The following is a 27,029-nucleotide window of genomic DNA, read 5'->3' as shown; positions in this document are numbered from 1 at the left end:
TCGGACATTCCGCTTGTGTGTACGCGGCTTTAGATGGTTGCAGTTCCATCTTTGTTAAATTTTTGTATCACTTTTGCTACAGTATTCTGACTGATAAGTAAAGATTGGCTGATCTTCTTGTAGCCTTCACCTTTCTTGTGTAAACAAATTCTTTTCTTTCTCAGGCCTTGTGACATTTGTCTTCCATGTGGTGCCATTGCTGACAGTATGAAATGGGAAGGGGTTAAGTAAGGTCCTCTTATAATGAACTGTCTGCTGGACACCTGTTTAATGAACAATTAGACTCGCCTGTAGCTGAATTCTTGTTAATTAGGATTTTGTTGTCTAAAATTTAGCTTTGCTCTTAAGACTTGCATTGGGGTGTGTTAATTTTTGTAACATGGTCTTGAATTAATTGGTTAGGAAAAATACTTTTCTTTACCATACAGCGCAGGACATAGAGCAGGCCATAGTAATTACTGTGGATTATGCGTCACCTATAGGTGAATGGACACCTGGAATGGAATGGCAGATAAATCAAACAGAAAGTCCTCCCCTATATAACCCCTCCTATACAGGAAGTACCTCAGTTTTTGGCAGTGTCTGTAAGGTGGTGGTCACTGATGTGCTACACGTGCTCTTGGAGGATTCTTGGAGGTCTGAAACAGTTCTACTGGGACTCATTGACTTCAGTCAGATCCATTCAAAAAGCTGTCAGCCAAAATAGATGGTACCCAAGCCTCAGTGGATAGGAGAGAAGAATCTTTGAGGTTTGCCTATAATGCAGCCTTATGGCACTGGACGCTGCGTAATGGAATCCTGTGCAGTGTTTGTTCTGAACAAGGTACTTTCCAGCAGGGTACTATACAGGTCCAGGGGAATATATCCCAGTTTAAGGGGTGACCGAGTCCTTGAAGGTCTTCATGACAGAGCTTTCCCTGATAGGTGAAGGTTGGACTCCTGGTATGATTCGGACTGCTGCGGCGGGAATGGTAAGTTTGCAGTTTAAAAAAAAAAAAAGTGATTTGCTGTCTGGTCATTTTCCCAGTGGCCACTGGGGGCAGTGCGCTCAGGTCAGGTCGTTCTCTGGTGTGTCAAGAGTTTGGGGCTGCAGTTTTTTCATCCAGCCACTAGAGGGAGCAGGATCAATCGCTATAGTCTACTTGTGTGCAGTGTAGGCAGGAAGTAGAAGGGCAGCCATTTTTTATGTTTGAAGTCTCACACGTGGGCTTAAGAATCAGTGAGGCTTCTGCAGAGACAAAGCAGCTTATGGCCAGATAATGAGGTGAGAGTACTACCTATGGGAGAGCTGGGAGACCAGACAGCGCAACTATATACTGCATTGGTGCATAATTTGCATAAAGGCATACCGTACTTGTATACTTGTTGCCTAAATGGGGGCTTGTGCAACTGTTTGTCGATACACCCCTGCACGGGTATTAATGCACTTAAAGGAGTTGTGTCTCCAAAGTACCATGCATTTAATCTACAGGAGCTTATTTTTAGACTTCACTGAAGCGGCATAGAGGCTGCATTCAAGATGCGTTCTATGCATATGTGCTTGGCTAGTCCTGCAAAACTAGTATGGGGCCAAATGCAGTTGGGCAGGTGCAGCATAATATATAATTATGACATGCATACCTGTACTGTATATTTGCATTTAACTGCATACATTCATGCATATTTGCTTTTGAACCGCATACAGTCATGCGTATTTCCGTTGAGCCGCATATATACATGCATTGGGTTTTTTTGCATTCAAGTGCATACATACATGCGTTTTTGCATTTAACTGCATACATGTATGCTTGCTTGTATTGAACTGCATACGTAGGTGCTTATTTGCATTGAACTTCTTACATACATGCTTGTTTGCATTGAGCTGCATACTTATATGCTTGTTTGCATTGAACTGCATATTTACGTGCCTGTTTGCATAAGAACTGCATACTTAAATGCGTGTTTGCAAAAAACTGCATACGTACACGTCTTTGCATAGGACTGCAGGTTTACATGCCTGTTTGCATAGGACTGCAGGTTTACATGCCTGTTTGCATAGGACTGCAGATTTACATGCCTGTTTGCATAGGACTGCAGATTTACATGCCTGTTTGCATAGGACTGCATTTTTACATGCCTGTTTGCATAGGAAGGCATGTTTTTCATGCCTGTTTGCATAGGACGGCATGTTTTCAGGAGTTGTACGGCTTAGGAAGGTGAACCACACTCTGTCTGTGGCTGAACAGCATGTGCTTTCTCTGGTGACAGTTTCTCCAGTTGTCAGCAACTAATACCGGGACAGGGGTCCCTGCATCTGGAAATGGTCTGTGCAATCTGTCAGCATTGGGGAAACTGCAAGTGGATCTACTGGATTCCAGGTTCTAGAACAAAATGGACAGGTTGGGTCAAGAATGAGAGTCCCACTATCAATAAGGGTAGATGTACTTGTTACACCTTAGAGACCAGTTCTTCCTAGTCTATACCTTCCTCCTGATTTAACTACTGCCGCTTCTTTTGCAAAGAATTTTGGGAGGTGTTAACACTGATAATCGTGTTAGCTGGCCCAGCCCAGGAGGGCTTGGTACACCGACATAGTGAATCTTGCAGGGGACGCTCCTTGAACACTTCCAATCCACCCAAATTTATGGTCTTGGGTCCTGTTATCTCTGCGATGTTGAGTGCCAGGAAGCCGCCTTCAGGGAGCTTCCAATTTAGGGCTTGGAAATTTTGTGTGCCTGGCATGAAGCCAGGAAGTGGCACCCACGGAAATATGTGAGTGGGAGATTTTTTTTTCCTTTCTCCAATAGGGAGGGGAAGTGAGATTGGCCTTAAGTATCATTAAAGGGGTTGTAAACCCTCAGTGTTTCTCACCATTCTATGCATTAAGGTGAAAAACCTCCTTTAGTGTAGCAGCCCCCCAGTGCCCCTGTTTTTATACCCGAACCCTGTCTTTCCAGCACCAGGAACGAGCACATCCGCTCTCGCCGGTGTCTCAGGTCCTGATTGGACAGATTGATAGCAGCGCAGCCATTGGCTCCCGCTGCTTTCAATCAGATCCAATGACACAGGACACGGGGGGCAGGGCCGAGTCCCGCTGTCTGTGTCAATGGAAGCAGCAGCAGGATTCGGGAGTGCGCTCACACGGTGTCCCTAGGGAAACGCTTCCCGGGGGGGGGCACTCGATGCAGGGAGGAGCCAGGAACGCGCCGCTGAGGGATTCCAGAAGAGGAGGCTAAGGGCCACTCTGTGCAAAACCCCTGCACAGAGGAGGTAAGTAATGACATGTTTGTGTGTGTGTGTTTTTTTTGTTTGTTTTTTGTTTTTTTTAATTAACCCTTTAGTGTCCCTTTTTTGAGGGTCAGATTTTTTCTGTTTTTTCCAGAGACCGTTGTTTTACACTGATTTCTGACGTCATGCAGCGAGTAACGCAGACAGTTTTTTTGGCCTTGCAAAGCCACCTTTTTGAACCAATTCGAGAAACTCCGTTAGTCCTTTGACTCGGAAAGTTGGCTTCTTTGTCATTCAGGTGGTCAGGATTTACTTGGATTGGTCGTAAATCCTGTTTTTTGCTGCCAGAAGAGTCCAGGAAGGGCAGGCGGCATCCAAGTTAACTATTTCTCATTTGGATCTGCCAGTTAATCTTTCAAGCCTATAACTTGAAAGGGCAAGATCCTCACCCTTTCTGGTGAGCGCGTTTGCTACCAGGTGTGTGGGGGCATCTCAGACTATCTGCCATCAGGGGCTCAGGTTTTCACGGCCGCTGCATGGTCTTTGGTTCATACATTCACAAGGTTTTATCAGATAGATATCAGAGCCACGGAGGAAACTGCCTTGGCCACAGTATGTTACGGACGGCAGAATAGGTCAGGTGACAGTTTGTGTCTCAGCCATGTGCATTATCCTTTAGATTCAAATTTATTAAAACTAATGATAAAAAGGGATTACTTACAAACAATAGTAGAAGATCTCAAATGTATAAAAACATTCTTCAAATCACAGCATTCCGGCAAGGAGCAGCAGAGCCCACCAGAGGTACCGGAGGAACTCACAGGAATCACTGCTGGCTGACGCGTTTTGAAGGGAACGTCCCCTCTTCCTCAGAGCACGGCCTTTTTTTTTTCTTCTTTTTTCTCGTCTGCTAGGATCCCCCATCCTTGAGGGCAGCAAGGCCTGTGTTTACACACCGCTTGTCCGGTTACCCATTTGTGCACAGGAGCATTTTTCTTTGTTGACAGTTTGTGTCTCCCTCCCCTCAAGTATATTACTTTGGGATATCCCACATAGTAATTACTATGGTCCTGTAATGTACGTTTAAAAAAATTGGACTTTTCTTACATACCTACCTGTAAAATCCATCACATGACACAGAGGTCCCTCCCCTCTTTCTGTGAATTTATTGCTTGCTACAAAACTGAGGGACTTCCTGTATAAGAGGCGTTATATAGGGGAGGACGTCCTTTTTGATTGATCTGCCGGTGTCCTGCACATAACCCAGATAGTAATTACTATGGCCTGCTCTGTGTCCTGTGATGCACTCCAAGGAATGGATTTTACAGGTTAGTATGTTGGAAAAATCCAATTTTTTGTGTGTGCAAATGATCAACTCTTGGTTGCAATCAATGGCCCGCATTTGTGGGAGTATTTAGTAGTATAGTGTCCCATAGAAAATGTTGATTCTAAAAGTACTCATGTATGCTGTTCACTGTATATATATTTAAATGGAGAGGGAAAATGAGTGCCTGGAGTTGGTCACTCCGCATTCCAATAATGTCACCCGTTTTTACAAGTTCAAATGTAAAAGGATTCCCCTATGAGGAGCCTGTACAAGATTACATTTAAATTGTTCTGTTCAAAATGGTTTGGGATCCTTTTTGGGCTGCAGTTCATTAATTTTTGGATGCCATAGAAAGGGGTTAGAACCTTATAGCTGTGTCCCTCTGGGGTTTACTTCTATGGTTCTTCAATTAAGGAAGGGAAATTCCACTTCCTAAGCCATTAACTGAACAGGAAGTTATCGGAATCCTGTTTGGGCCACCCTAGCAAAGGGATTTAAATGCTAATGCTGTAGCTTTTGACCTCTGTCCGAGCAGGGGGCTGGGGAAAGTTTGCAAGAGCCTGGCATTGCACCCACAATCCGCTGAAAAAAAAAAATGCAAATTTTTTTCTGCAAAAACATATATATATTTTTTAATGTACTAATAGCCAGCGTATCCTTGGGCTGCAGGAGACAGACAACAATAAACAACTGACAGATTGCAAGTTCCCTATGCTGCCCAACAATTACAAATTTTGTTTTTCAGAGATCCCATGCAAAATAGGGGAACACAGTAATAAAAACTTGGCAGACATTCTAACTTTTTTATGTATTACTCAAAACTGCAAAAAAGTTCCAATGGGTTAATTTGTTTGCCATATTGCAACTGTTTCTGTTGTATGTTTATGTACATAAATTTGTATTTTTTTTTCCCCCCACAGGCTCGCCTTCTCTTTTTCAACAGTATACGTGTAGTTTTGGCTAATGGAATGAGACTTTTGGGAATTACCCCACTTGATAAAATGTAGTTTAAACACCATGTAGTGAGGTTATTTTTAATAAAACTGGAAAAATATATTTGTTTTTTCTTTTACGCGTTCATTTACTATTTTAGCAGCCATAGCTCATTGGTTCTGAAACCACAATAATGTTACCTGCAAGTCTGTTAATGGGAGAAAAAAAAAAGACTTTTAAAGTGATTATTTTTTTTTTTTAATACCCTTCTCACTGCTCTGCCTGTCTGTAGCTACTGCACTCTATCATTCTGCCAAGGCCTGTGGTAGTAGACAAAGGTCTACTTAGCGGTATGATTTTTCCATTAAAGCAGATGTCAAAATAAAAAAACATGCAGTACATCACTGCAATTCATGCACATTATGCTACGAATGCTCCAGTTTCTTTAAAGCGTGAATAACAGCATAGTGCTGTTGCAGCATCTCCCCTCTCTCCCTGTCATTTTGAGTCTGTAAAGTGAGAGACAATCTCATCCCTGCCCCTCCTGCCTCTATTCTGCTGCAATACATAACCCCATTATAATATACAGTGATCTTGCGCAAAACCTTTAGTGTCTAAATAATAATAAACCGCGTATCAAACATAAATGTGAAGGTTTGATTAATTATAGAAAATAAAGTCTATTCATGTGATTCATCCAGTAATCCAAGTGATGTAAATGGTAAAAATAGTAGTCTATTAGTGTTTTTTCAGACAACACAGCCGCTGTCACCAATACCTCTGTGCTCACAGAACTCTCACCTCATAGGCATATAACATAAGCCTTGGATAACAATCAAAGAAGGGGGAGATCAGCATGCTTTTCTTTCACAGATACGGCTTCCCACAAAGGATTCCTCCTCCCATACAGGATATTCCTTTCACCATGCAAAGTAAACAAGCCTCTAATGGTGCATTATCACTTAATACCATTTATCAGACTAAAAAATTCCTGCTTACACATCTAAATAAGAGATGCGCTTTAAAAGAAATATCGGCGTTCATGTCGCCTCTCACAACACTTCCGGTCCGCGATGTGCTCCGACCACGCCCTATGCGTTACGTCCCGTGACTTCCTCAGGGGAACCGGATTGGATGTTTAATAATTATATATTTATACCCTGCAGACAGGATGTATATCTGATGCCATTTTCTTGTAGATCAACGTCAGAGAAGACAATAATACGGCGGCCATTTTCCTATGGATGCCAGATGGCTATCAATAATACAAATGTATAAAAAGCTTCGTAGCTAACTGATGCCATTTTCTTGTAGATCAACATCAGAAAAAGACAGTAATACGGCGTGCATTTTCCTACAGATGCCAGATAGTTACCCATAATGCGAATATATTAAAAAATTTGTAGCTAATTTATAAACTATGTTCCAATGTGTATATGAAACAAGAAAATTAAAAACGAATAATTAAATCTTCCTGAAACGGATGGAATAAGTCTTTAATAAATATTATGAAAATTAAAATATTTTTTTTAAAAATTGTTCATTTTTTTTTTTTTTTTTTTTTTAAAAACTCTTTAAAAAATTGGACATGGGAAATAATTTTCGTTTTAAGTCATAGGTAGACAGACATAATTGAGTTGTCCAAACTGATCAATGGAGGGACTAAATATAAGTACAAAATGAAGTGAGACACTAAGCAGTTACACACCGGAAATGCAATGTGAGGCTTACATAGAAACAAAATGTCTAAGGCAAGTCAGGAAAAAAGTCAATAATTACTAATAAAACAATTGAGATCAAACTCAACGTTTAATCCATAAGGCACTAAAGTTCTCATTTTGTGTATCCTTTTTTGATTCTTTCTGGCTCAAGGATCTAATTTTATGATTACCTCTCCAAGGTCTAATGTACCTCTCTATCCCCCAAAATATTAGGTGTTCTGGATTTTTATTACACACTGGAACAAAATGTCTAGATACATATTATTTTGCTTTGGGCATCCATTAATAACTTTTAGGGCCCTTTTTGTCCTCCCCACATACTACAATTTGCAGGACCATTCAGTGACATATCTGGGGTATGGCAGCCATGGCAAGTGCCATGGGGGGGCGGCAAAAAGCCACCCCTGCACAAAAAAACCTTCACCCGTCCTGTCGCGGCCGCCTACCACACCCATGTAGCTTTCGGCGCCGTGCTCCTGCAGGTCGGCACAGCAATTGCTTCTTGGCCTGGGGAGGGGAGTCATTACGGCCGGTGACTGGCCAGACCGGATCCACGTAGGGTAGGGTAACAGGAGAAATGCTCCGCCTACCCTCCTCTGCGCGGCATCATCTTCTCCACGGAGGAGCGAGGAATGTGACATGAGGTGAGGAGGAGAAGGAATGGATGAGGGCCTGACGGGGGAACCCCCAGTAGCAGCACCAAGGATAGCAGCCAGGTACTACTTCTTGATCGTGATCATATCCATGTGTGTGGGCCAACTGCCAACCAGAAGCAAGCAGCAAAATATAGTGCTCAGTGGATTAAATAGATATGCATAGCCATAGATATGATAAATAAACTGTAATAAAGGGATTTGTGAACAGTTGTTGTTGCACAAATCATTTTATTACACTTTATTAATGATATCTATGGCTATGCATATTTATAATTTAATCCATATTGAGCACTATATTTGATTGGCTGCTTGGGCCTGGCACACACGTGCAATCGCATGTGATGATGGCTTAAGTCATCATCATGTGCAATTGTGCGTATGTGCGCAATATGGATTAAATAAAATATAAATATGCATAGCCATAGATATCATAAATAAAGTGTAATAAAGTGATTTGTGCATCAAGCTCATTGAACAGTCAACATTCAGTGAAAGTTCATGTACTGCAAATTTTGCAGTGCATGAACTTTCACTGAATGCAGACTGTTCAATGAGCAGGAGCGGACTGACCCATCGGGCACTGCCCAAGGGCCTGGGGCCATTAGGGGGGCCCCATAAGAGGCTCTGCAAGACTGTAACACATGCAGTCTAGCACGGGCAGCGGCTGTAATAGGACCTCTCATGGCGCACTGCTCCCGCCGGGCCCTCCTTCCCTCCCGTCCACCCCAGGTGCTTGTACTGTACATTACATCACCTGGGACGGACGAGAAGAGAGGAGGGGCCGGCGGGGAGCAGCGTACCATAAGAGGTCTTATTATTACAGGCATTAGGTAAGGCTGTGTACTTTTTATTTTTTACAGGAGTCTAGAGACACCAGGGCCGCCACCATCGTCAGCCAGTATAGATGTAGGGGGTCTGGGCTCCAACAGGACCGTGGGAGGCCCCATGAAACTCTCCTGGTCCCCCCACGGTGTGTCCCACGCAGTGTCCCCTGTTCGCACTGCATCTCTCTCTGTCCCCAGCGTCCCTCTCTGTCCTTGTTGCACTGTGTCCCTCCCTGTCCCTGGCTTCCTTCTCTGTCACCAGTGTCCCTCTCTGTCCTCATCGCACTGCGTCCCTCTCTGTCCCCAGTGTCCCTCCCTGTCTCTGGTTATCTGAAAGATGGGTTTCTAAAGTTTTTGACAGGGGCGCAGTTTCAGTGCTTGCCATAGGCGCCATTTTCACTAGATATGCCTCTGGGAGCATTGCAAAACATACAAGACTCCCTCAGTATGGCAGCTGATAAAATCCCTAATAGGGTGAATACTTCCTGTACTAGTAGCTTCAAACTCCTTTTTTCCCTGAAATTTTTTTGACTGTTGGCAAGCAAAACAATATTTACATGGGTAAAAATCTTTCCCACTAAAAAAAGAAAATTGATTCTTGGGAGGTAGTTCAACCACATTTTTAACAATGATATCTCTTATGCCACGTACACACGATTGGAATTTCCGACAACAAATGTTCGATGTGAGCTTGCTGTCGGAAATTCTGACCATGTGTATATGCTCCATCGGACATTTGCTGTCAATTTCCAACAACAAATGTTTGAGAGCTGGTTCTCAAATTTTCCCCCCAAAAAAAAACTTGTTGGAAATTCCAAGCGTGTGTACACAAATTCTGACGCACAAAATTCCATGCATGCTCTGAATCAAGTACGAGACTGAAGCGCTCGGTCTGGTAAAACTAGCATTCGTAATGGAGATAGCACATTTGTTACGCTGCAAATTTTTTAATCTTTCAGTGAAGAGCATTCTCTTCTTCCTTATAATGCTAGAATAATGAATAATGAAGTTGCTTTGCTGCTGATATTCACACAGAGTTTTGACAGACTGATTTCTTTATTATTTCTCGTGATCCCCTGAATAATCTCTTATTTTTTTTTTTTTTTATAGTGATCTCCATAATATTTTTTGTCGTTTTGTGTGTCAAGTTACCACAACACCATTATTATCTTTTATTTTTTAACCTCAAAGAGGTTGGTTGGTGTTGTCCCTTGTTAATTTCACATTGTATTTTTGAAATACACCTGTACCTGCCTACTCACAAACAAACTGTCCTTTTTGAAGTAAAACACATAGCCAAGGATTTTTTTTTAAAAATTAGAAATTTATTAGGGGTCATAACAAAATAAAGAGGAAGGCAACGCTGGATAAACTGTTGAAATTGGCAAAGCCTTTGTACCCCAGGGCAGATATCAGTTATTTGACAGGCAAAATTGGTAGCCTGAGGAGTCCCTTTAATAGGGAGCACAATCCGGTCCAGGACTTCTAGAAATCGGGAGCAGCAGCAGATCACATATATGTCCCGAGGCTGTGGTCTTACAACAGCCTGCATCTTTTGCCAGACCAGAGTTGTGGCAGGAGGTGGAGGAGGAGTATGGTCCAACTCACATACGTGACTTTTTTTTTGTGAGTTCGCCCATCACCCCCGTATTTATGACCTGAAATATGGGCTTATCACTGATGAGGCGTTGGCCCACTTCCATTTCCCGCATCTTACTGGCCGTCATACAGGCAAAGGCCTCTTGAACACTGGGGGTTGTTGCGAGGACCTCGGTAGCTTGCTGAATCAAACCAAGCGCAGACTCCTCAACATTCCTCCCCTTCCTGGGCCTTTTTGTTGGAAGGCGGAGGGGAGGAACATGCGATTTGGTAAGGCTACTGGGCACGGCCACCTCCTGGCGGCCACTTTCCACGGCCACTTCCTGGCAGCCACTTTCCCCCGCCACCTCCTGGCTGCCACTTTCCACGGCCTCCTCCTGGCTGAGACTTTTCTGTGTATGAAAATGGGACATAGTTTTATTTTTTTGGTCATCAATCACACACAATTTTGAGCTCATGACTATTGCAAATTGAATGTTAACAAATAGAAAAGACTATCATTCTAACCCCAGCATTTTATATTCTTGTCCCAATCATTTTTGGCTACTACTGTCTATTGATATGTAAACCACTTTGTTAAATCTGAAATTGGTGATCAATAATAACATCTAGTTAACATAAATTTTTTGACAAGAAATATGTTGAACGATGCTATACCTGGCTCAAGCTGTACTCCTCCACATCTTCCTGGGTGGAAGGCCCAGGTTGGACTCCGAAAGCCTCAACTGAGGTGGAAGGAAGAGTGAAAGGAAGGGTTGAGAGTGATGGCCTGATTTCGGTCTGGTCTGACAAAAAACGCAGTCTGTCATAGTACCAGAGCCTGGGGATATAAATGTCATCTGCTGCTGCTTCTGATCTCATGGAATCCTGGACCCTCTTACGCTTCCTATTATATGTGCTCCTCAGGCCACCAATTTTGCACTTCAAATAGTTGATGTCTGCCGTGGGAATCACCTGCTTCACAAATTTCAACAGTTAATCCAGCGCTGCCTTCCTCTTTATTTTGTTATTATAAAAAGGGTGTTTCACCTGCCACAGACAGGGCAGCTCTCTGTATTTATCAATGAAGTTGGGGAGGAAATCATGGTCATTGAATTTATCCATATTCTCTGCAAGACACAACACAAGACAAACCCTAATGTCAGGCTAAACTCTCCTAATCTTGTCCCAATATAGGCCTCAATCTATAAGCAGTATAGGCCACTGATGCCCCAAGTTAAAATTGTACCTTCGTTAGCACGATCAGCGCTTACGATCCTCAGTCCTCCACTCACAGATCGTACGTACAACGCACGCGTGTTATGCTTTATCTACACATGCGTGAAACTCTGCCCCTGACCTTCTTTCTAGCATATTCCCTGCCTCTTCTCTTTCGGCATAGTGGGAGAGCACATGGTGGAGACAGAGCAGGTGCATGATAATCTCAGCAACGAGGAGGACGAAAGCCCGGAGCCACAAACATCCTGATCCAAGAGGAGATTTAAGGCCTCAAATATGGCCTTTGTAGAGATGGTGGACATCTTGAAGAGGGCAGACTATGATGGGAAGTATGACCTTACCTAAACCCATATGTGAGAAAGGTCAAGATCATGGCTAAAGTTGTGAAAAGTCTGCACAGGAATTTTGGGGTATGACGATCCACGGATCAATTGAGGAAACGCTGGTCAGACCTGAAATTGAGGGAGCACGATCAGTACAGAAGGATCAGGAAAGTGCTGCAAAAAAGTAAGTATTTGTCCTGTGTTCCTATTAGTTATGTGTCAGTATGGGACTTCTTTCATGTCTCCCATACTTATCATGTTGGTATGGTGGGCCAATAGTATCCCTATATGGTCTTTCCCCATACCCACTATTAGAATAAGTTTTCTTGAAGGGTTTTTGAAAAGGTTTTTTCCAAGAATTTCTTGGAGTGTGGTGCCAAATATTGTCATTACCAAGTTCATAATTTGATCTTGGTGTCCTAGGATAGGCTTCCCTATTTTGTCCATTATATTGTGGGGGCTAGTAGACAATAGTTGTTTTCAGGTTGTTGAATTCTCACCTCTCTTTCTGGCGTAGAGTAGGCTGAGATGGACACAGGTTCTTCCAATTTACTCTGCCATTTAAAGACTTGATCCGCCTTATAATCTGCTATGTCTCTCTGATATTTCTTCATCTTTCTTTGTTGTACTTCCAAGTCTTTAGCCATAAGATCTTTATTTAGCTGATTAGTTAATCTATTAAATTCTGTGAAATCCTTGTGGGGTTCTAATTTAGTTTTCAATTCCTCGATTTGTTGATCTATGGTTCTCATTTTTCTTTGTTTCCTTTTAAGAAGAAATATTAGACCTTCTAAACTTTTGCTGTTAAATAATTCATACCACTTATCAATGGAATCCTTATCCATAAGGCCATTGTTGGGGGGTAATTCCCACCGTAATCTCCTAGGTACAATATTCTATCTTAAATAGAGTTCAAAGGTATTAGTGTCCCACCATAGACTAACTTTTTTCTCCATAGTGTGTCCTAATTTACGTGTTAGACTTTCCAAATCAGTGTTAATTTTAGTTTGGGTAGAAAATACCCCATCAAGGTTAACATTTCTATGATCAATAAACGTGAAAACATCCATAGTGGCTGCAAAGGTAATAAGTGAAGTGTACAGAATATATATATATATGGTCCTCTGGGCTACTAAATAACCGTAAAAAATATTTAAATATACAGTGATCTTGCGCAAAACCTTCAGTGTATAATAATAAACAGTGTATCAAACATAAATGTGAAGGATTGGTTAATTATAGAAAATATAGTCCATTCATATGATTCATCCAGTAATCCAAGTGATGTAAATAGTGAAAAGAGTAGCCTATTAGTGTTTTTTCAGACGACACAGCCGCTATCACCAACACCTCTGTGCTCACAGAACTCTCACCTCATAGACATATAACCCCATTATATCTTGGTAAAACAGGCTACAGGAGAGGATACAAGTAAAGTGCTGTCAGTTTTCCTGGAGCGGATGGAATTACCTCCTGAGTTCTATCAGCAATATACTGAGGAAATGGCCCCAAGAATACACAACATGTTGGTTAAGACGCTAAGGGGGGGAGTCCTCCCCCCCTCTATGGCACAAGCAATAATAGTCGTGGTACCCAAACCAGGGAAAGATCCCCAATTATGTTCGTCCTATAGGCCCATCTCCCTGTTGAACTCTGATGCAAAGGTTTTGACCAAAATCCTAGCTAGACGTCTCAATGAGGTAATACTGTCATTAGTGCATGAAGATCAATCTGGGTTCATGCCGGGCAAGGGCACAGACATTAATCTGCGGAGACTGTATGCGGTCTTGACCTCGGGGGTTGGAGACCACCAAGTGGTAGTGGCCTCCCTGGATGCGGAAAAAGCTTTCGATTCCGTGGAATGGAACTATCTATGGGAGGTCCTCCACAGATTTGGATTTAGTCCCGTCTTCATCTCCTGGGTTGAGGCGGTGTACAGATCCCCGACGGCCATGGTGCGCACTGGAACGGTCCTCTCTCCATCCTTTCCCCTTTGTAGGGGAACGAGACAGGGTTGCCCATTATCCCCAGGGCTCTTTGCGCTCGCGATAGAACCCATGGCTATCCTTATAAGGTCCAACTCACAAATACAGGGTATTACTATAGGCCCACTACAAGAAAAGGTATCATTATATGCGGATGACACCCTTTTATACCTTAAGGATGATGAACAATCATTGACACAAGCGCTTCAGGTTATAGATAGATACAGGCGATATTCCGGAATATGTATCAACTGGGGAAAGTCAGTATTGTTCCCACTGCACTCTGGGGTTGCTCCTTTGCATTTGGACGCACAGCTTCGCCGGGTATCACAGTTCAGATACCTTGGCGTAGAGATACATAGAGACCTTAGACAATTCATTGGCCTGAATTTGGCCCCGGTGATGTCTCGGGTGACCCACCAATTTTCCTCATGGAAGTCTCTTCCCCTTAGTCCAGTGGGACACGTAAATTTAATTAAGATGTCTATCCTGCCCAAATTCACCTACTTATTTAGGCAAACTCCTGTACCTATACCTATTTCCTTTTTTAACAAATTGGACAGCTTAGTCATATCCTTTGTATGGAATGGAAAGGCCCCTAGAATCGCAAAAACAACCTTACAATTACCGGTTACATTGGGAGGCCTGGCACTCCCATGTTTCCTAAAATATTACTGGGCGGCAGTCCTGGTGACGTTAAAGTGGTGGTTGGCGGAGGAGCTCTCTAACCCGGCATCTGCGGTGGAGGCCGCGGTACTTTATTCCTACTCGGAGCTACGAAATCTTATACATAGAGGGCCCCGCTCCAATCCAAAGATGTCTGTGCCCATGAAAACGACCATTAAGGTATGGGATATGGTGAACACGAAGTTAGGGAAGCAAAATACGTGGTCCCCTGTGACACCACTTTGGGGTAATCCACGGTTGAGTCATTTTCAATTGATACCAGATCCCGTCATATGGGCTAGATACGGAATAGTTGCCCTGAGTGATATTGTATCGCAGGGACAACTGATAACATTTGATGATCTGAAGAGTAGAAAGGGCCTCCCAAACCAGATGTTTTTTAGATTCCTTCAGATAAGACATGCTTTTCGCTCCCAGTTTCCTGGTCCGGTGATCTTGCAGATGTCAGATCTGGAAACTGAACTCCGCGCACCTGAAAGGCACTAGACCAGGGGTCTCAAAGTACCGGCCCGCGGGCCATTTGCGGCCCGCGGACCGGTTAAAAATGGCCCGCAGGCAGGGCTGATAAAGGACTAGAGGTCGACCGATATTTGGCCATTAGGTCGATATATAGCACTGGCCGCTGCTCTTCCTTCCTTCTCCACACTCAGCGCTTGATGCTTGTGTGAAACTGACACGTAACAGGAGGAGAGAGACAGAGAGATCTGTCAGATTTGAGGTTGATGTCGGGGGTGGGCGGGACCCGGCCGGGGTGGGCGGGACCCGGCCAATATCAAACACCAGCCAATGGGATCTGGGCGGGCAGCTACGTGTATGTGGCCCGCCCCTTTTCTTAAGCAGCCCAATCATTGGCTGGTGTTTGACAGCTGCTGGCCCCGCCCACCTCGGCCGGGTCCCGCCCACCCCGACATCAACCTCAATTCTGACAGATCCCTCTGTCTCTCTCCTCTGTGCTACGTGTCAGCTTCACACAAGCATCAAGCGCTGAGTGTGGACAGCTCCTTGTCAGTTTCACACACTGTTACACTCCGCTCAGTGTGAAACCTGCCAGTGGCACCTGCCTGTGCCAATCAGTGCCATCTGTCAGTGCCATCTGTCAGTGCCAGCTGCCAGTGCCACTGCCAATCAGTGCCACCTGCCAGTGCCAACCAGTCTGCCATTGCCACCTGCCACCTCCAACCAGTACCACCTGCCAGTGCCACCTGCCACCGCCAATCAGTGCCACCACCAACCAGTGCCTGCCAGTGCCACCGCCAACCAGTGCCCCTGCCAATCAAAGCCACCTGCCAGTGCCACCTTCCGCCACCTGCAAGTGCCACGCCAATCAGTGCCACCTGCCAGTGCCAACCAGTGCTTGCCAGTGCCACCTGCCACCACCTGCCAGTGCCACGCCAATCAGTGCCACCTGCCAGTGCCACGCCAATCAGTGCCACCTGCCAGTGCCACGCCAATCAGTGCCACCTGTCAGTGCCACCTGCCAGTTCCAAACCAGTGCCACCTGCCAGTTTCAAACCAGTGCCACTTGCCAATGCCTGCCAGTGCCACCTTCCAGTGCCAACCAGTGCCACTGCCAATAAGTGCCACCTGCCAGTGCCATTGCCAATCAGTGCCACCTGCCAGTGCCATCTGTCAGTGCCAATCAGTGCACCCTCCAAACAGTGCAACGTGCCACCTGCCAGTGCCACCTGCCAGTGACAGACAGTGCCACCTGCCAGTGCCACCTGCCTAAGCCAACCAGTGCCATCTGTACTGAGGACATCAAGTGTTTGGTAGAGTGACAGGAGCAAGCAGGGAGGAGTGGAGTGGGTGAGGTTTTTTTTTTTTCAAATCGGCCTAAAATATCGGCCACAAAAATCGTCATCATATATCGGCCATCGGCTTTACCTCTCCATCTCTTCTGTCCTCTCCGCTGCACGCTGCTGCAGCCCAGAGAGAGAACAGAGCTGAGAATGGAGCGGAGGAAGGATCCGCTCATCGATCCGCCCACCTAGGCATTGACGATCGACCAGAGCTCCAAACCAGGGTCCTGCTGCCACCTCAGGGCGGGAGATTGTGTTCTCTGGGTCCCCTGTCACTAGGCCTGTATGGAAGCCAGGAGGAGAGGATTTGGGAGGCAGATGATCCTGACTGCCAGGAGAGGTGAGTGAGCCATCACACTGAGGCAAAGTCCTTAGTGGGGTGACTGGGGTAGAAATTTGTGCAGTGTGGGGGGTATTTTATGCAGTGTGGAGGGTGATTGTGCAGTGTGGGGGGTAATTGTGTAGTGTGGGGGTATTTTATGGAGTGTGGGGGGTATTTTATGGAGTGTGGGGGGTATTTTATGGAGTGTGGGGCTATTTGTGCAGTGTGTGGCTATTTGTGCAGTGTGGGAGGGGTAATGCTGGGTAGTTAATAATGCGTTTGCTGACACCAATGCTGGGTTAATAATGCGCTTACGGACACCAGTACTGGGTATAATGCGTTTGCTGACACCAGTGCTGGGTATAGTATAGTATATTATTGCTGGTATAGTTCATTGCTTTTGAAGTTTTAAAAGTTTGCATGCGGCCCCCCATGGGATATGAAAACTTGTCATGTGGCCCTCAGGCAATTTGAGTTTGAGACCCCTGCACTAGACTGTTGTCGACTATTTATTATAAACTTGCCCTCTTGGACACGTCCAGAGTCTCACAATTGATGTCAACCTGGCAGCGTGACATTCCTGACCTGACTGGGAAGAGGGGGTGCAGCAATACCTAACTCTGGCCATCTCCTCTAGGGATAGATTTACCCAGTTAAAATTTCTGCATCGGGCTTATTACTCCCCATCTCGCCTTGCTAAAATTTACACAAATAGAGCTGCCACCTGTCCTAGGTGTGGCTCAGACGATGCTGATTTTTTCCATACGGTGTGGACATGTCCAAGGATAGTGGTTTTTTGGAAGTCTGTTCTGGATGATATTAACTTGGTGGGCAAAATCGGGGTCCCCTACAGTCCTATCCCCCTCCTGTTGGGCATATGTGACTCTCTTGAGGCCCCCCAAAGGAAAAAAATATTCGTTTTTTACACAGCAATGTATGCCAGAAAGGCGATTCTCCTCAACTGGAACCAGCCTCGACCACCCACTAAACAACTATGGCTCTCTCTCATCAATGCAGCCCTGCCCCTGTATAAGCTAACGTATATGGGGCGGAACTGCCTGAAGAAATTCGATAGGGTCTGGGCGGGTTGGGTGGAGGCCAAACACCTGACCATTCCATAGATAAATTAAATACCCTACCTTATACGCTTGGCTATCCATTCATCCCCACTTCCTGTAATTTTGATCCGGACATGGCCTGCCCGGTACACAGGTAGTATATAAATAAGGTTGGGAGACCCTTGTCGGGCTTCCCCCCCCCCCGGCCTCTCCCCCCCCCCCCCTCAAAGGGTCTTTTATGGCGACTATAATTTGGAGTTTTAACAGTCTACTTTCGCCACTAAGTGTGAGATTGAATTGTATTATCTTCACTGTACTTATTGACTTGACATGATATAGATGATCATTGTACATTATCTGTCTTAAGCTAATGTAACTTGTTGTTTTTTATTTTTGTTCAGAACAAATAAATAAACTTTATGTTAAAAAAAAAAAGTGCTGTCAGTTTTTTTTTTTTTTTTTTATTCTAATCCCAAATACCTTCTTTCACACCACAGCTGCGCAGTCACGTGACCTCCCTCTGCTGGCCAGCTGACATCAGAGGGGAATCTCAGCCCCTCCCACTGCTCTCCTTAGATCAGGGAAGGAGAGAGGAGGAAAGCCATGTGACTGCACAGCCAGAGAAAGAAGGTATTTGGGATTATAATTTCCCCTAATCATCTTTTAGGACAGCCTCCTGAGAGACCTTGGCTCCTCCCCCTGTAGGAAACACCGTGCCAGCCATCTTTAAATTTCCTCCTCCCCTGCTGGCTCCTCAGTTATTTGTGTTTCCTCCAGAGGCGAGACACCACCTGGAATCAAGCCAGGAGAGCCAGGGAGGCTCATGCAGAAAGTCCTGAAAGGGGGCAGAGGCTCTTTGGACAGGCCAGGAAACTTACCTGGTGAAGATCGCCGCCCCCACATCCCTGATGGCAGGTGTAGGTCGGGGGAGCTCAGTTTTCACTACCAAGTGCGGTAGCTGAGAAGTGCAGGCCCAGTCAGCGGTTCTGGATCCACAGCAGCAGCATTGCAGCAGAATGGAGAAACCACGCCGGGCTCTGGGACAGCATGGAAGCCGGGTGACGTCATGTCCGGCATAAGGGGCGGGTTCCGGCTGCAGGACGCTGAAAAGGAGCCAGGCATGGGCTGGAGAGGGGCTGCAATTGTTGTGGAGATGGCACAAGCTCCGGTGGCGGCACCAAGATGTCGGAGGCAGTAGGAAGAGACCAGACTGCTCCAGCTGAGGCCAGCTCTAGCCTCGCTAAGGTAAGGGGAACCTAGGGTGGAGCTCCCCTTGCCAGACTCCCTCCCTCCCCCTCCAAAGGGACTAGGGGGGAAGAGTCCTTCCGGTGCCAGAGGAAAGTTCATGGGGCCCCTGGAGAGGCAAGCCCGCATGAAAAAGGCTGCGGGCTTGCTTCTCCAGGGGCCCCATGAACTTGAAAAAGGCTTAACTGCAGGGGGGATGTAAAGTAATTCTTTAATGCCTGAGGGTTTTTTTGTGTCTTTCAAAACAAAACAGACAAACCCATACCCCCTCATAGCTCTGTGAGGAGGTGTCCCTCCTGTAAAACTACACTTAGGGGGACTCCTGGGGAAAAACACTATGTAGAGAATGTATTAACAAGCTAGTGCAGGAACATACCACTGGGCAGGGCAGTGAGCTAGCGGCATCAGTAAAGGAAATTTCTAATACGTTTGAATCCTTTAAAACCTTTGAGGGGTTTCAGATCCCGCAGCTTCAGACTGCTCCTCTTTCAACGCAGCAGATGATCGGGCGTCAGCTTGGAATAAGACCCCCAAGCTAGATGCGGCGTTCTGCCAAGTCTCAAGGCACACAGACTTGGCCTTCGCGGACATTGGGGGTCCTGTCCGCGCAATGGACAAGAGGATGGACTTCCTCTTAAAGAAGTCTTGGGACTCCACGGTGGGCAGCCTAAAACCAGCTATGGCAGTAACTGTAGTGGCTCGAAACGTAGACTTCTGGCAGACTCAGATATAGGCCCACATTGAGGAGGGAACTTCAAAAGAGCAAATTCTATCCTCTTTCCCCATGCTCCTTCGAGGCATCGTTAATATTGCAGATGCATCAGCGGAATTGGTACGGGTGACAGCTAGATCCTCTGCCTTATCCAACTCCGCAAGAAGAGCCCTGTGGCTAAAGACATGGCAGGGAGACTGCATCTAAAGCCAGACTTTGCAGGATCCCATTTACAGGGGACTTGCTGTTTGGACCAGGGCTGGAGAAAGTACTGGATCGCACGGCGGACAAGAAAAAAGCATTTCGGCTAAGGCGTAAACCAGCCTGGGGACAGCCACAGCAAAACAAAAAGAGACAAAGGGGGAATACAAGATCCCACTTTCGAGCACCCAAGGCTGAAAACCAGAAAAGACCTTGGGTACAGAGAGGAAAGGGCAAAGGAGGGGCAATATTTCGTCCCCCTGAGCAAGCCTGCAACAAGCAATGACAAACCAGTCACGGTGTGGGGGGAAGACTAGGGGCCTCCCTCCCACAATGGAAAAAGATATCCTCCAACAATATGGGTCCTTGGGGGTTCCACACTAGGATCCATTTATGAATACATTTTGTGTGTTCATGTATATACTGCTTCGTGTGTATCCTCTGCACACATGTGGAGTAGTCATTGCCCATGATATTTGTGAGCTATATATGAATCTATGTCTTTGATGCATATTGGTACGTTTCTGGGTGTCTATTATACACTATTTATATTTTAATTTCCCTTTTTTTAGTCGTAGTGGACTCGGGGGCTCCCTCTGCCGGTGGGTGCTATTTCACACCCTCTGGTGGGAGATTGGGCTGCGATGAGGCCACTCATTTATTTTATGTTGTTGTTGCCCTGATGTGACACATTGGCCTTTGATACTTTTTTAATTTCTTTCATTTCTACGGTGGAAGACTAGTGAATTTTGCAATGAAGCTGCGACAAAGCCCTATTCACTTTAGGTGAATGGGGACTCGTGTATCGCATGCAGAGACGGTCACGTGATACATCGTGACTGTCATGTGATTTTGTTTACAATGAGGGGAGCTTAGGTATGTACTACGTGCGGCAAGGCCACCATGTGACCACCTTGGATGGCCGTACCATGTGACCTGATGACTTAATCGCGGCGGCGCTCCATATTTGGAGACGTAACCCTTGCGATTTGGGACTCTGGTGTCACATGATCCCGCTGCCAGGATTCGCCTTCCTATTGGTGAGTCTGTGGAAGGAAATGATGACGTCTTTGAAGCGCCCCAATGGTTTGATTGTGGCGATGCGCGGCTCGAATTCTATTGAGCATGCGCACGTATTACGCACACCACCAGGTTCTGTGTACTCCCAATGAGAATCACGTGCGATAATGTGATAACCTAGACTGTGTCCCATTGGTTAATTCATGTCATGTGACGGCGGTCCTAGTCGAGGCCTGGAGCGCATTATATGACGCTCGGTCTCCATTTTAAACCACATTACCATATTTTGACATATAACTCCCTGAAATAGTCGGTTTTAATCAAGTTTTAGATATCCTTTGTCACTATAGGATACATCATGCCTCCTATGTTTTTTACAGTCATGAATGAGTTTAGTTTGGAGAGCATGTTGTCTGGGTATCTCCCTGGTTCCGCCCCTAGAGGACGGACTATCTTGTTAGGAGACTTATTTATTTAGTAGCAATGTGAGGGGACAGAGATTTGCCCCAGTCGAAGACCTTTTAGTGTCGAAACGCGTCGGACAAGCTCTTTCTGTACCCCACATTGCCTTTATTTCCTTTTATATATTTTTGTGATCACTTTTATTGTGTCATTGCTTATATGACATATTTCAAATAAACCGTCTGCTTTGAACTGCACTATCCGGAGTCCTCCCTTTTTTTTTTCCATATGTCTGTTTTTTGGAGTCCATGAGGAATTGTTTTGGGCGACATCTACTGGGATTGTAGAGTACCCCTGGAGTCTAGGGACCAGGAGTCAGGGACACCGTATCGGACCTGCCTGACCACCTCTTGTGTACAGCACCTTATCCAGACCTCATAGGATCCCGAGCCTGTTTGACCCTCTGTCGTACGATGTGTGTCCACCCCAGTTGGTAAGAGTATTTATTTACTTACCTCTGAAGTGTTGCTGAGAGTGACTACAGACAATCAATTTCTCATCCCCACTGATTTGGTGTCACCTTTACAGGACGAGATCTTCCCTTCACATTTATGTGGACTGTTGTTTTATGTTTGATCCACACATTAATTGTGTTCAAGCACAGTTATTTCTGTTTTTTATACATTACACTTGGTTTTTATATGTACCACATTTAGGCACATGCACCTCTCCATTTTAGTGTGCATACTAGTGCTACACTGTTGTTTTTTCAAAAGATATCCTCCAACCAGTTCATATTGAGAACGATAGGGAACAGGTATCACTTAGAGTTCTCAAGATCACCCCCAGACAGGTTTTACATCACCGAGCTCCCGAAAAACAAAGAAAAGGCCAGAGGTTTAATGAAAGCCATAAAAGAACTCAGAGAACAGAAAGTCATAACCAAAGCACCCCAAGGAGAAAGAGGTCAAGGCTTCTACTCCCACATATTTGGGGTAAAAATCCCTCAGGAAAGGTCACGCCGATACTCAACCTCAAACCTCTAAATCTATCTACAGTCAGGTCCATAAATATTGGGACATCAACACAATTCTAATCTTTTTGGCTCTATACACCACCACAATGGATTTGAAACGAAACGAACAAGATGTGCTTTAACTGCAGACTTTCAGTTTTAATTTGAGGGTATTTACATCCAAATCAGGTGAACGATGTAGGAACAGTTTGTATATGTGCCTCCCACTTTTTAAGGGACCAAAAGTAATGGGACAGATTAACAATCATCCATCAAACTTTCACTTTTTAATACTTGGTTGCAAATCCTTTGCAGTCAATTACAGCCCGAAGTCTGGAACTCATAGACATCACCAGACGCTGCTTGTTCTTGGGGCATTTTCCCTTCAGTTTTGTTTTCAGCAAGTGAATTGCATGCTCAATCGGATTCAGGTCATGTGATTGACTTGGCTATTGCATAACATTCCACTTCTTTCCCTTAAAAAACTCTTTGGTTGCTTTTGCAGTATGCTTGGGGTCATTGTCCATCTGCACTGTGAAGCGCCGTCCAATGAGTTCTGAAGCATTTTGCTGAATATGAGCAGATAATATTGCCCAAAACACTTCAGAATTCATCCTGCTGCTTTTGTCAGCAGTCATATAGTTACATAGTTACATAGTTACATAGTAGGTGAGGTTGAAAAAAGACACAAGTCCATCAAGTCCAACCTATGTGTGTGATTATGTGTCAGTATTACATTACATATCCCTGTATATTGCGGTCATTCAGGTGATTATCTAATAGTTTCTTGAAGCTATCAATGCTCCCCGCTGAGACCACCGCCTGTGGAAGGGAATTCCACATCCTTGCCGCTCTTACAGTAAAGAACCCTCTACGTAGTTTAAGGTTAAACCTCTTTTCCTCTAATTGCAATGAGTGGCCACGAGTCTTATTAAACTCTCTTCTGCGAAAAAGTTTTATCCCTATTGTGGGGTCACCAGTACAGTATTTGTAAATTGAAATCATATCCCCTCTCAAGCGTCTCTTCTCCAGAGAGAATAAGTTCAGTGCTCGCAACCTTTCCTCATAACTAAGATCCTCCAGACCCTTTATTAGCTTTGTTGCCCTTCTTTGTACTCGCTCCATTTCCAGTACGTCCCTCCTGAGGACTGGTGCCCAGAACTGGACAGCATACTCCAGGTGCGGGCGGACCAGAGTCTTGTAGAGCGGGAGAATTATCGTTTTATCTCTGCAGTTGATCCCCCTTTTAATGCATGCCAATATTCTGTTTGCTTTATTAGCAGCAGCTTGGCATTGCATGCCGTTGCTGAGCCTATCATCCACTAGGACCCCCAAGTCCTTTTCCATCCTAGATTCCCCCAGAGGTTCTCCCCCCAGTGTATAGATTGCATTCATATTTTTGACACCCAAATGCATTATTTTACATTTTTCTACATTGAACCTCATTTGCCATGTAGTCGCCCACCCCATTAATTTGTTCAGGTCTTTTTGCAAGATTTCCACATCCTGCGGAGAAGTTATTGCCCTGCTTAGCTTAGTATCGTCTGCAAATACAGAGATGGAACTGTTTATCCCATCCTCCAGGTCATTTATGAACAAATTAAATAGGATTGGTCCCAGCACAGAACCCTGGGGGACCCCACTACCCACCCCTGACCATTCTGAGTACTCCCCATTTATCACCACCCTCATATCATCAATAATACAAGAGAACCAGTTCCATTGGCAGCCATACATGCCCACGCCATGACACTACCACCACCATGCTTCACTGATGAGGTGGTATGCTTTGGATCATGAGTTCCTTTCCTTCTCCATACTCTTCTCTTCCCATCACTCTGGTACAAGTTGATCTTGGTCGCATCTGTCCATAGGATGTTGTTCCAGAACTGTGAACGCTTTTTTAGATGTTGTTTGGCAAACTCTAATCTGGCCTTCCTGTTTTTGAGGCTCACCAATGGTTTACATCTTGTGGTGAACCCTCTGTATTCACTCTGGTGAAGTCTTCTCTTGATTGTTGACTTTGACACACATACACCTACCTCCTGGAGAGTGTTCTTGATCTGGCCAACTGTTGTGAAGGGTGTTTTCTTCACCAGAGAAAGAATTCTTCGGTCATCCATCAGTTGTTTTCCGTGGTCTTCTGGGTCTTTTGGTGTTGCTGAGCTCACTGGTGCATTCTTTCTTTTTAAGGATGTTCCAAACAATTGATTTGGCCACACCTAATGTTTTTGCTATCTCTCTGATGGGTTTGTTTTTTGTTTTTTCAGCCTAATGATGGCTTGCTTCGCTGATAGTAACAGCTCTTTGGATCTCATATTGAGAGTTGACAGCAACAGATTCCAAATGCAAATAGCACACTTGAAATGAACTCTGGACCTTTTATCTGCTCCTTTTAAATGGGATAATGAGGGAATAACACACACCTGGCCATGGAACAACTGAGCAGCCAATTGTCCCATTACTTTTGGTCCCTTAAAAAGTGGGAAGCTCATATACAAACTGTTGTAATTCCTACACCATTCACCTGATTTGGATGTAAATACCCTCAAATTAAAGCTGAAAGTCTACAGTTAAAGCACATCTTGTTCATTTCAAATCCATTGTGGTGGTGTATAGAGCCAAAAAGATTAGAATTGTGTCGATGTCCCAATATTTATGGACATGACTGTATAATCTACAAAAGATTCAGGACGGACTCCATATTTTCAGTAAAGACACTATTACGTCCAAATTGCTATATGGCTTCCCTGAATCTAAAGGATGCGTACTTACACATTCCGATAGCTCAAAGTGCAATAAGAACATAGAAGGAAACCATGCACCTTAAATTTCAACCCTTCCCTTCAGCCTTTCCTCTTCCCCCCCGAATTTTTGCAAAAATGTTGGCGAAAGCCCTGGTGACACTTCAAATCAAGGGCATATCCATCATCGCCTATCTAGACGATCTACTACTCTTTGCAACTTCTCCTGTGAAATTACTAGAGAAGTACACACAGGCCTTCCTAGAAAATCTAGGTTGGTTGGTGAACATGGAAAAATCCAACCCAAACCCCACTCAACAAATAATATACTTTGGGTACGTCCTAGACTCCGTTCAACAAAAAGTGTTTCTACCCAGGAAAAAGGTACAAAAAATTCAAGAGGCAATGAAAACGTTGCAGGCCAATCAACCATGCTCAATAAGACGAATAATGTCAACATTGGGATTACTAACCTTGGCAATCCCGGCAGTACAATGGGCGGGTTTACATTTTCGGCCCCTACAGATGTTCATCTTAAAAATATGGGACTGCAAACAAGAGTCCTTAGACACAAGTTCTGAAACCAACACGAGCAAAAAGATCCCTGTGGTGGTGGAGGACATAGGAAAATTTAAACAGAGGACAGATGTGGGTCCTATCAATCACCCGAATAATGACTACAGACGCAAGCGGCATAGGGTGGGGAGCACATCTAGGCTCCTAGGTAACACAGGGAACTTGGAAAAAGGAAGAGATGACAAGATCATCCAATTGGAAGGAGTTGAAGGCAGTACTTTTAGCACTTCGCTCCTTCCAGAAAGAACTGAGTGGTCATCGCTTACAGGTCAGGTCTGACAATTCATCAGTAATCGCCTACAACAACAAGCAGGGGGGAACAATGAGCGGAACCCTGTGGACCTTGGCAGAGGAAATCCTAAACGGGGGAGAGGAAAATGTAGTCTCTCTGTCAGCAGTACATTTAAAAGGGAAACTGAACCAAGTGCCAGATTACCTCAGCAGAAAGAAATTGAGAGAAGGCGACTGGGTATTAAATCAGGAAGTGTTCAAACTGATCACGCAGAAATGGGGAACACTTCAGGTGGACTTATTTGCCTCAAAAGAAAACAGGAAAGTTTGTTCCTTCTCCCTGAAAATGGAGCGCTCGGGGTAGACGTGCTAGCACAGAAGTGGGCAGTCAACAAATGCTATGCCTTTCCCCCACCAGTGCTCCTACCAGCAGTGCTAAGAAAATTCCGTACAGAGAACACTTCACTGATTATCATTGCACCACACTGGCCCAGGAGACCATGGTTCTCTATTCTCAAAGAACTTGCTGCAGAACCCCCTTGGTTATTACGAATCCAGGAGGATCTCCTGTCCCAGGGCCCAGTATGTTGTCCCCAAGTGGAAAGGTGGAACCTGGCCACTTGATTTCTGAGGAGCAGCTGCTGAAAGCTAAGGGATTCTCAAACCGCTTAATTGATACACTGCTGAAAAGCAGGAAAATGGAAACTTGCCCCATTTACCAGAGGGTGGAAATTTTTTAACAAATAGTGTACAGAAAACTCCTTTAAGACACAGAGTTCAGTGGCGGTCTTAGAGTTCCTGCAGAGTGGAGCAGACAGGGATCTGAGCCTCAGCACATTGAAAAGTCAGGTTTCAGCACTGTCCGTATATCAGGAAAGAAAACTAGCGTCCGATCCATGGATAATTAGACTCTTTAAATTCTTAAACAGGCAGAGACCGATGCAAGGTCCGGCCTTCCCAAAATGGGACCTGTCATTAGTGCTACAAACTATGACAGCGAACCCTTTCGAACCACAGGAAAATTGCACTATGAAAATGTTGACACTTAAATCAGTCTTTTTGGTGGCAGTTACTACAGCCAGAACAGTCTGTGAGATAGAGGCCCTATCAATCAGACCGCCTCCTTTTTTTTCAGGTTTTCTTGGATCGCATAGTTTTTAAAATGGATCCAGCCTTTTTGCTTAAAATGGCCTCAAAATTTCACAGAGGCCGAGATATATTATT

The 27,029-nt window shown here is 44.8% G+C and overlaps 1 protein-coding gene across 3 annotated transcripts in view; it reads left to right on the top strand.

Annotated features, from left to right (window-relative positions):
- RARS2 (arginyl-tRNA synthetase 2, mitochondrial) overlaps positions 1-5,588 on the top strand; it is a 109,629-nt gene extending 104,041 nt beyond the window's left edge. For all 3 annotated transcript variants that reach the window (XM_073626916.1, XM_073626915.1, XM_073626913.1), the window contains exon 20: positions 5,455-5,588. In XM_073626916.1, the coding sequence (XP_073483017.1) occupies positions 5,455-5,541 (87 nt within the window). In that variant the 3' untranslated portion in view covers positions 5,542-5,588. The remainder of the gene's footprint in view (positions 1-5,454) is intronic.
- Positions 5,589-27,029: the final 21,441 nt, after the last annotated feature.

The sequence above is a fragment of the Aquarana catesbeiana genome, linkage group LG04 (assembly GCF_042186555.1).
Source record: "Aquarana catesbeiana isolate 2022-GZ linkage group LG04, ASM4218655v1, whole genome shotgun sequence".
Taxonomy (NCBI): Eukaryota; Metazoa; Chordata; class Amphibia; order Anura; family Ranidae; genus Aquarana; species Aquarana catesbeiana.
This window is presented reverse-complemented; position numbering and strand designations above follow the sequence as displayed.